At 34.3% G+C, this 10,244-nt stretch overlaps 1 protein-coding gene across 3 annotated transcripts in view; it reads right to left on the bottom strand.

The window, feature by feature from the left end:
* Positions 1-9,833, bottom strand: part of LOC138137311 (zinc finger protein draculin-like) — a 29,969-nt gene extending 20,136 nt beyond the window's left edge. For 2 of the 3 annotated variants that reach the window (XM_069056621.1, XM_069056622.1), the window contains exons 1-2: positions 9,660-9,833; positions 562-5,013 (exon numbers count right to left, since the gene is read on the bottom strand). In XM_069056621.1, coding sequence (XP_068912722.1) covers positions 3,431-4,999 — 1,569 coding nt within the window. In that variant the 5' untranslated portion in view covers positions 5,000-5,013; positions 9,660-9,833 and the 3' untranslated portion in view covers positions 562-3,430. Of the gene's footprint in view, positions 1-561; positions 5,014-5,082; positions 5,155-9,659 lie in introns of all 3 variants that reach the window. The other variant, XM_069056623.1, reaches the window with a different exon arrangement.
* Positions 9,834-10,244: the final 411 nt, after the last annotated feature.

Here is a 10,244-nt window from a genome sequence, read left to right as displayed (position 1 = left end):
GACTACAATCATTTAGAATAATCCTGTATATTAAAACATGAGTTTTATAAAACTTAAGACACGAGTCAAATTTGCAGCACGACTGCTGTAAGCAGGAGTGCCTGTAAATGACGAGTGCTCATAAGTTTTATAAAACGAATTTTTTATGCTATTTTTTCTAATTTGCATATTACATAAGTACATGTTTTTTTTACAAATAAAATCAATTTTGGTAATTTAGGGAATTTTGTGACAGTTGGTGACACATTTATTTCATGGTTAACATTTAAAGTAAAATTCTAAATCTGAATCTAGACTAAACATAATTGTCATTTTTCGCAAGTGAAATTGCAATTAAAGATGAATTATCCAGAAATGCGGCAAATAGCTGAGAATACCAGAGTCAATTTGCTGCCGACAATGTGTGTTACCAACTGAAAATAGTTCCTAGATTTCGGATGTGTTAATAGCTTATTAACGCATTCAAAACGAATGCGTTAACCGCTTTGTTAAAACAGCAAATTAGAAAAATATAATTGTCCGTTTACTCTAAGGTTATATTGGGGCCGTAAAAGTAGTTACCTCCTAATAAACTGCCCTTTTGTGTAGGTTTCAGAAGCCACGCGCCCCTGCAATAAATCAAATTTTAAAAGCAGTTGGGGTGGATGTACAAGGTCCGGTTTAAGGGAGAATGTTTAGTTTTTAGTGGAATCACAATATTTTTTTTTGCCATTGCACATTGATTTGACAGTTTTCAAACAAATGTCAACTCTACCTCTACCCCATCCACACAGTTGCCACATACATTTTCGTACATAGTTGCCATACTTATCCGCAATAATTTTGAATCACCCAATACATTTGAACCTAATGTGAAGGAAAAAGAAAAATATCATTACAATAAAAAATATATTGAGTTAAAGCATGTTTTACAATAACTTTTTGTTAGTTTTGTATTGCTATAGCAAAAGTTAATTCAGTACTGAAATGTATCGCCCTTATTTGTGTATTGTTGGTCACCGACATTCCTCGGATAATGTTTTGATGGAAATATACCAAACAAAAAATTATCAGAAAATAAATATTTTATTTGTTACTCATTTGTAAACGTCAGTTTATCAAAACACCGTATTAATCAAGAAAGTTTATTTTTACAAATTACAAACTTGTAAAAATTTTACAGGTTAACTGTCAGTTTTACAAGTAGCATTATTTACATTAGACAATTCAACTCACATTCTCTCAACCATTCAGATTTACGAAATTGGTCAGTACGGACCAATCACGCTTATTTTTAAAAAATTGCCGCGGAAATTTTCACTAGTGAAAACTGCCATCGAAAATTTCCAAATGTTTCCACCAGGATATTTTATTTTCAATTTTTAAATTTTTTAATCTTTGCTCGGCGAATTGTCATGCCGAATTCAAACTCGTGGGTACGAAATTGCCGGAAATTTCGTACCCACTCGTTGTATCGAGCGATCCATTGAATTTGTAAATTAAAGTTGGCGCTGGAACTGAAGCCGTAGGTTTTTTCGAATCAATACATTTATTTAAATAAATCAATAACAATCAAATCATGTTACAAAATGTTATCAGTGGAGTTAAACGAAGGTCCCGTTTGTGCTTAGAACAAAATGTTGAATCCTTAATTGGCCATTTTCTGTTTTACAATTGTCATAAATGTGACGTTTGTCGCGATAATTCAAAACTAGACATGCCTTGACAGTTCCAGCGCCAACTTTAATAACAAATTCAATAGATTGCACGATACCGTGAGATCGAAAAAAAAAATAAATCAGAGTTGGCTGTAACCAAAAATTTCAGCTGGCAAGTCGTTAAGATTTCAGTTATCAGATGTCAGTCTCAAAAGTTAGGTTAGTGATTTTGAGAACGTTGAAATCTTGATTTTCATAAAGGTGTGAATTATGTGTGACTTGTCGGTTGTAAAAGAATTTTTTGTTCGACACTCAGAATTTGAGAATTTTCTCCTGCGTGAACGGATTTTGATAAATGTCACCACTTGTCAAAACGAAACGTCAAGCTAATTTTAAAGATTTTAAGCGATTTGGAGCCTTTAAGTAGCTCGTCGAACAAAAAAACGTTGTATTCAACTCGTTCGTGTGTAAATTGGACCTTTTTTGGCATGAGTGGGCCAATTTACACACAAACGCGTTAAATAAACTACTATTCCTCACCTAGCGCAATGAAACAACGAGATTTAAAACTCCCGGGCCTTTATTCAACGGTGAGTACGCAACTTGTTTATAAATCGAAACTAGCGAATTACCGATCCAACGATTAATTTTCAAATGACCTTCGCAAAGTCGGGACATCAATTACGTTGCAGTTATCAGTAATTACTTGCATTAATTCGGGAATTACGCCAGGTCTGTTTTTGAACACGTTGTTTTTCAGGTATGGAAAAAGAAAATAATCAAGGCAAGGTAAGTGCCTTGAGAGTCCGGAAACTTTTGTGAATTCCTCAAAAATTCGAGGTGTCGAATAAGACTATTCAGCGTTCTCAAGTCTGCACTGCACAATGAAAAATTTTTACTCTAAAGGGAACATATTGTAATAGCAAATTTTAATAGTTAATAATTAATAATACAGTTACTATTGTAATGACATCTTATGACATTTGAATTAAATTCTTACGGGCTGGTGCTGCCAACTGAAACGTATTAATCACGGCCATCTCATTTTTTTATTTTCGATCGCACGGTATTACTTATGACTATTTCCCTCACAATATTTAAGCCAATCAAATCGCTTAAATTTTCAAAAATCATCCAATCAGAGCCAAATTAGGCGATAATTTGCACGAATGCATTTTCCGGTAATTCTTCTTAAAAATAAAAAACTTTGTGGTCGAAATAACGAATTTTATTTTTGCTTGGTATTTTTTCATAAAAATAACATATTTGGGTAAATATTGTTCGGGAAATGGTCCTCCTAATACCCCTCGGGCATGTCAAATTGTCGATAATTTGACATGCACTCGGGATATTACTAATGACTCGCATTCTCTCGACCAATCAGATTTACGAAATTGGTCAATACGGACCAATCACGCTTGTTTTAAAAAAATTGCCGCGGAAATTTTCACTATTTATCGACGAATTGCTTATAACAAGCTTTTTTAAATCACAAACTACTATTTAAGTATGTATTTCTATCATAGAATTTTTCAATCTTCGTTCGGTGAATTGTCATGCCGAATACAAACTCGTGGGTACGAAATTGCCAGGAATTTTCTCTTCAGACCACTCGTATTTGTTTCTTAAGACAATTTTCACTCCTTCGCTTCGCTCACTCGTGAAAATTGTCGCTGAAACAAATACTTGTATCTGAGATCGAAAATTTCCGGCAATTTCGTACCCACGAGTTTGTATTCGGCATGACAATTCATCGAGCGAAGATTTGAGTAGGTATTGTATGTTTAGCGATTTTATGATTGGACAACACATGCTGACAGATGTCTTTTCTTATGTCGCGTTAGCTGGTCCTTTCGTAGCGTCTTATATTCGCATCTATCACAGCTATACTGAATGATCTCTGCTGAGGAATGAGATTTCTTATGCAGTTTTAAGTAGTCGTTTCTTTGCGTCCGATATTCGCACTTATCACAACTAAGCCAACAAAGAGGATTTGCTGAGTGATGCTGTTTACGGTTCTGATGTACCCTTAGGTAATTTTTTCGTTTCGTCTTAAATGCGCATTTATCACAGCTATACCACTCGATGGTATCTATTGAACGATGAATTGTCTTATGTTTTTTCAGGTACGTCTTATATTTCGTTTTGTATTTGCATTTATCACAGCTATACCACTTGATGGCATCTGCTGAGAGATGAATTGTCTTATGTTCTTCAATGTACGTCTCATATTTCGTTTTGAATTTGCATTTATCACAGCTGTACCACTGCACAGCATGTGCTGGCAGATGTTTTTTCTCATGTCGTTTTAGGTAGTCCTTTCGTTTCCCCTTATATTCACATTTATCACAACTATACCACTGGATGGTTTCTGCTGAGAGATGATTTTGCTTATGTAGTCTTAAGTGGTCGGTGTTTTTTGTTTTATATTCGCACTTATCACAACTATGCCAATGACCAGCATCTGCTACGACGTGAACGTGATTCTGATTATGTTTATGTCGCAATAGGTACAATTTTCGTTTCGTCTTATATTCGCACTCATCACAGCTATACCACTGGATCTCCTCTGGTGAGAGATGTGTTTTCTCATGTCGTTGTAAGTGGTCCTTCCGTTTCGTCTCAAATTTGCATTTGTCACAGCTGTACCACTCAACAGCATCTGCTGTGAGATGCTTTTTCTTATGACGTTTTAGGTGGTCGTTCCGTTTCGTCTTAAACTGACATTCGTTACAACGAAGCCAGTGTACAGCTTCGAGAGTGGCATGTTTATAGTTTACGTGTTCCCTTAAATGATTTTTTGTTTTTCCTTTGTAGTTGCAATGGAAACAACGAAATTTTTCCTTCCGGTGAGATGGGTGACTTGCGCTTTGGTGTTTTTTCAAAACTCTTGTCTCTTTTGTTTTAAAGGAACAACACTCGCATCGGTACCACTCTTCATTACTACAAGACACTGTGCGTACGTTCTCACATTCTTCTTCTCTATTAAAACATGAACTTTCCAAATGTTTGATCCACAGTAAAACAGAATATGTTTCAAACGAACACTTTTGACAAATGTAGCTTTTCACTACAGCGTCATTTTTTGGTTGATCTTTCACACAGTCAGTGTTGTTTCTGTGATATTCCCTGCGATGGTGCTTTAAAATTACAACAAGATAGGTTTCAAAATTGCATTCCTTGCAGTAGTACTTTTCCAAATCGTTTCTTTCGCAGCTGGATGATTCGAGTGGCAACCGGTGACGTTTCGAGTGATTCACCATGTAAAAAAGTGATTTGGTCACGTGAGGAGACTTCTTGCAATCGTGAATCTCTACGTAGCCACATTTCGGGCTACTCTCGGTGTATTCCAAAGTTTCCATTTTGACTTTATAATCTGAAAATTTCATTTCATGTCAATACAAAAAAACTAATCAAAGTAGTTGCTAAATATATCTACTTGTACCTAAATTTTGATTTGCTCAATCTACTGTATCATTCCGGACACGGAATCTTGGCCACCATTTTTTTGACATTTCTAAGAAAATAGGTAAACCAATCATTAGTGTCATTAATAAATGACAATTATTAAAAATCACCTTGAAGTTTTTATTGTGACATCAAAAAAGCAGGGAAATAAGGGCTGTGTGCAGGTAGGCGGGATCAGCGGTTTAAGGGACACCAGAGTTCGCAGTGGCGCTAGTAGGAACGATTGTATTGCGTCAACGTAAATTTAAATTTCGGGCAGTATTTTTCTGTCACTTCAACAAAATTTCTGTAAGCCACTTTTTTCTGTAGTGATAACTGACATTCAAAAATTAAACTTTTCTCTATCAGACACGCAGTCAGTTTTTGAATTTTGAGTTTTGAGTTAAGTGCACTGAGTGTAATTAAATCATCACTGTGATATGTTGCCTACCCGATATTAAGCCACAAATCACAATTTTTGAATGCAAATATGCAAGTTAAAAGACAAAAACATGACAAGAGTAAACAAATTAGGATATTAACGTAAAAGGTTGAAAACAACAAACTCTAAAAGAGTTTTAGTTATGACATTGATAATACTGTATTTTTATGTAGGTATTTATAGGTATGTATTTTTTGTTTATAATTTCCCATTTTTTTAAATCGAAATTTATTCGCACACGAGTAGAAATGTCCTCGTGCTGCGGCTGTAGGAAATGACATTGAGTACTACAAACAATAACAATTAATTGCGTTATTATCGAAAACGCAAAAAAGCTCTTAGTTGTGCCCGGAATGTTGTGTCCGTGGAAAAGTTGTGCGCTTCAATAGCATTTGTGTAAAACAAAATTAGAAATTTTTCGATGTAAAAACGGATTTAGAGAAAAGTTGCCGCCTTAAAACAGCGATCTCTGTAATTGTTCCTACATTTTAATTATAAATGAGCAAGTTCAACGACAAAATTCTGATTCGGATCGTTTTTACTTTGATTTTTAAAATTTGCCGGTGTAAAAACCCACTTACATTCTCAAAACAGCGATTTCTGTAATTGTTGCTACATTTTAATTACAAATAAGCAAGTTCAACGCAAAAATGTCAATTCGGTATGTTTTTAAGGGCTTTTTTTTTAATTTGTCGGTGTAAAAATGGATTTAGAGAAAAGTTGCTTCCTTAAAACAGCGATCTCTGTAATTATTCTCACATTTTAATTGCAAATGCGCAAGTTCAACGACAAAATTTTGATTAGGATCGTTTTTACAGCGATTTTTTAAAATTCCAATCATGTTTCATTTAAAATTGAAAGACATTCTACAGGGTTATTCTAAATGATTGTAGTCGAAGTAGGCGTGAAAACTGAATGTAAAATTTCTGGTTGCCGCTCCACATAAAAAAATCATCAAAATGATGTGTTAAATTGGGTGCAAAACAACTCACTATTTTTAAAATTGATTGTGGAACAACTCAATATTTCTGGATTCAATCGTTAATTTAACAAAAATAAATAAAATCCTCATCACCGCACTTTTCACCTAAAAAATGACACTGACAGCGACACAACTGACAGTTCACATGAAAGCGGCAAAAACGTAATAACATGGGCATGGCCTACTTCGACTACAAACATTTAGAATAACCCCGTATATAATCTATGTGTACACAACCATTAATTGTTGTCTTACCGTATTGAAAAATGTAGAAGCACAATTTTTTATTACTTTTCCTGGAAATTTGTGTCTTACTTCGCAGAATTTGTTACAGTTTAGGTTCGCGCCACCCAGACAAAACAAAGGAATCAAAGAACAAGCAGTGTGCATTTGATTTTACATTAGTAAAAGTCAAAAGTGTATATCAAATAAAAATGTGCTAATACATACATACAGATTATTTGAATAATCTTGGTTTAGTGTGGTTAGTGTTTCAATTCAGCAAGATATGCCGCCTAAGCGAGTAATAAAAACATTGTCAATTCAGGACAAATTCAATTTAATTAAAGACGTGGACAGTGGTTTTAAGAAAAAGGACATTGCAATAAAGTACGATGTACCAAAGAGTACGGTTTCAACGATTTTAAAGAACAAAGAAAAAGTTATTGAGGCAATCGAAGAGGGTACTGTTAGCCAAAATAGTAAAAGACTGAAAAAAGGAACATTTGAAAACGTGGACAGAGCCGTTGTTGGCTGGTTCAAAGCTACAAGAAGTCAAAACATACCTGTATCGGGAGCATTAATTAAGGAAAAGGCTTTAGAACTTGCGGGTCGTTTAAGAGAAAATATTTCTATATACTTAAATAAAATATGTATAAATATTAATACACGTTACAGTGTACCTATAATATGTATGTCATTTATTAAAATAAACTCGTTCAAGTTTTCTGTCTTTTTTATTTCAGTTCGATAACTCGAATTCTTAATATCTCGAACTATTTTTAGTGGCAGATGACGGTTCGAGTTATCGAAGTTTGACTGTATTTATTATGACATAATATTCAATTATTATGTCTTTGCAACAATCAAATTTGTTTCGATATTTTCTAATATATTTTTTTAAGGTAATTTTATATCTACACGCGATTGGTCAATTAAAAACGTTCTTATTTTAAAATCCAATGAGGATGGATTTTTTTAAATTTTTTTCCTATTATTCCCAGAAGATGATGATTTCACCGTATTATTTTGGTCCGCCAGTTCTCATAGACCCTGTATGTATAAATATAATTTAGTTTTAAAGTCATTTACCTACTTGACACAAGTGATGGGACACGCTGTACGTGGTTGACCACCATGCAGCAATACAAACCCCGCAAAATTTTTATAACACAGTGTCAATTACAATTTGTCAACAATTCGAAAAAATGGAAAATTAAACAGAAGGGTACTTAAAGCCAGAGAAAAGCAAGCAATTGGCTGTTCTAATGAGATTTTCTAGTCTTTCTATTTAATGTTGCATGTCTTTTTTTAAATTTAAACGACCTAACAACAGCCAAAATAAATTTTAGTTTGACCGAAATTTTACAAAAACATCCACATAATACATAACCTCACAAAAATGCAAAGAATACACTTTCAGTCAAAAGTTGTATGTCAACTTTCAGGCGGGTACATGGCGTATAAAAATGTTTCGCAAATTGTGACACTTGACGGCACGGATGTTTTTGAAATCCACTACTCTCATGTCAAAAATAAATTACTCCCTAGGATTTAGGGATATTCGTTACTAGGTTGCCATAAATTTGGTTAGGTTGGAGGCTATGTGGTTTCTGGTGACAAACAAAGGATATACCAAAAATGTAAGACAGCAAATTAATTGTAACAGTTGCAAATGACTAATTTCTCGCTAAGTGATAGATGATTTTTCGTTTCACAATCAATTTTGGTTACTGGCGGCATATTTATTTGGATTTAATCTTTCAATTCAAAGTAACCAACCTTAGGCATTCAAAATAACTTTTGAAAGTTCTAGTTACACACAACATGAAAAGCGTTATTTCCCTAAAAGTTCAAATTCTAGGGAGTAATCCATTTTTGACACGAGAGTACTTATTTTCATATTGCCCGGTCGGTACCTATGATTTTTTGATTTTTCAAACTATTCATTTGTTTAAATTGACATAGTCAAATAAATTGCAAAATTATTTAAGTATATTTTGTAAAAAGGTTAAAATGGAGAGTTCAAAACCAACTAGGGTGGTCCTATTGGCGCGACAGAAGAGGGCCATAACAAATTATTATACATATTATAAAGCTATACCTTCAACAAAAAACGTTTCTGATTTTAACCTATCTAGGTATATGAAGAAACAGCATCTTGCATTGTGAAAACTTAATCAAAGCTGATTGGTTAACTATGATGGGTTTCAGAGATGTAAATTGCTCCAGTTTTTTTAGTTGCTGCATTTCGCTCCAAATGTTCAAAACATTTTTAGTTTAATCAGAGAATACATTCAATGATTAATTGTAATTTGTACTAGATTTTGACGTAGTGAAACATTTTTATACCCAAGTACAGTCAAAACAAGCATTTTATTTAAAATTTAATTTTGATAATCCAGGAGTTTTTTGAATTTACTATACTTTTGTTGTTTCATTTCATTTGACAATTATCGGGACGGTTGAATCACAGACATTTAATTCCAAGGCTGACTACAGCGGCACAGGCACGACTTTCGGTGCTGTATTTATGTTTTATTTTTTAAAATCATGTATTTTATACAGGGTTAGTCTAAATGATTGTAGTCGAAGTAGGCTATGCCCATGTTATTACATTTTTGCCGCTTTCATGTGAACTGTCAGTTTGGTCCGTCGCTGTCACAGTCATTTTTTGATTTTTTAGTTGAAACGTGCGGTGATGAGATTTTTATTTATTTTTGTTAAATTAACGATTAAATCCAGAAATATTGAGTTGTTTTGCACCCAAGTTAACTCCCGTGTGTGAACGGTGTGTACTCACTTATTCACATCATTTTGATGTTTTTTATACGGAACGGCAACCACAAATTTTACATTCTGTTTTCACGCCTACTTCGACTACAATCATTTAGAATAACCCTGTATATCTATAAAGCAAGTACGTACTTACCATTAATTCTATCCAAACAGGAAATGAGTCTTTCACAGACGCAAGTCGCAGTGCATTCAGTGTTCGTAGTTTTGTTTGGTTATTTATTACATGGACGCAATCGACACTGACAGCATCTAGCAACTCCATCACAACACAAAACAGCTGCAAGCTGCAAACAGCAATGCAAACTTGAGTGAGAATGCGAGAATGGTCATTCATATTAGTATTAGGGTTAGGGAACCATGAATACAACGAAGATCAAAGCGACCTCTAGGGGTGGGGTTGCCAACCTTTTTTCTACATAACAGGGCTTCCTAGATTAAAGTGGGATTTATAAACTCTTCCGCAGCCGCAACAGTCGCTGTTGCGGTTGAGGTACCCGCAGCCGCAGCAGTGGTGGCAAGGATACCAATTTATAAACTCCATGCCGTTGCAGTTGGTACCCATAGATCATACTGATGTGCCACCTGTCAACACATAATGTAACATAACCTATATTTCTTTGTTGTTACACGTTAATATCCGTTTCTTTACAATGATTGACGAAAAAGTGATTTTGGGAACTTTTGGGTTGTTACTGTGTTCTTATGTAATGCTAAAAAC

The sequence above is a fragment of the Tenebrio molitor genome, chromosome 8 (genome assembly GCF_963966145.1).
Source record: "Tenebrio molitor chromosome 8, icTenMoli1.1, whole genome shotgun sequence".
Classification (NCBI taxonomy): Eukaryota; Metazoa; Arthropoda; class Insecta; order Coleoptera; family Tenebrionidae; genus Tenebrio; species Tenebrio molitor.
The sequence above is the reverse complement of the archived record's forward strand: the minus strand, read 5'-3'. Positions and strand labels throughout refer to the sequence as shown.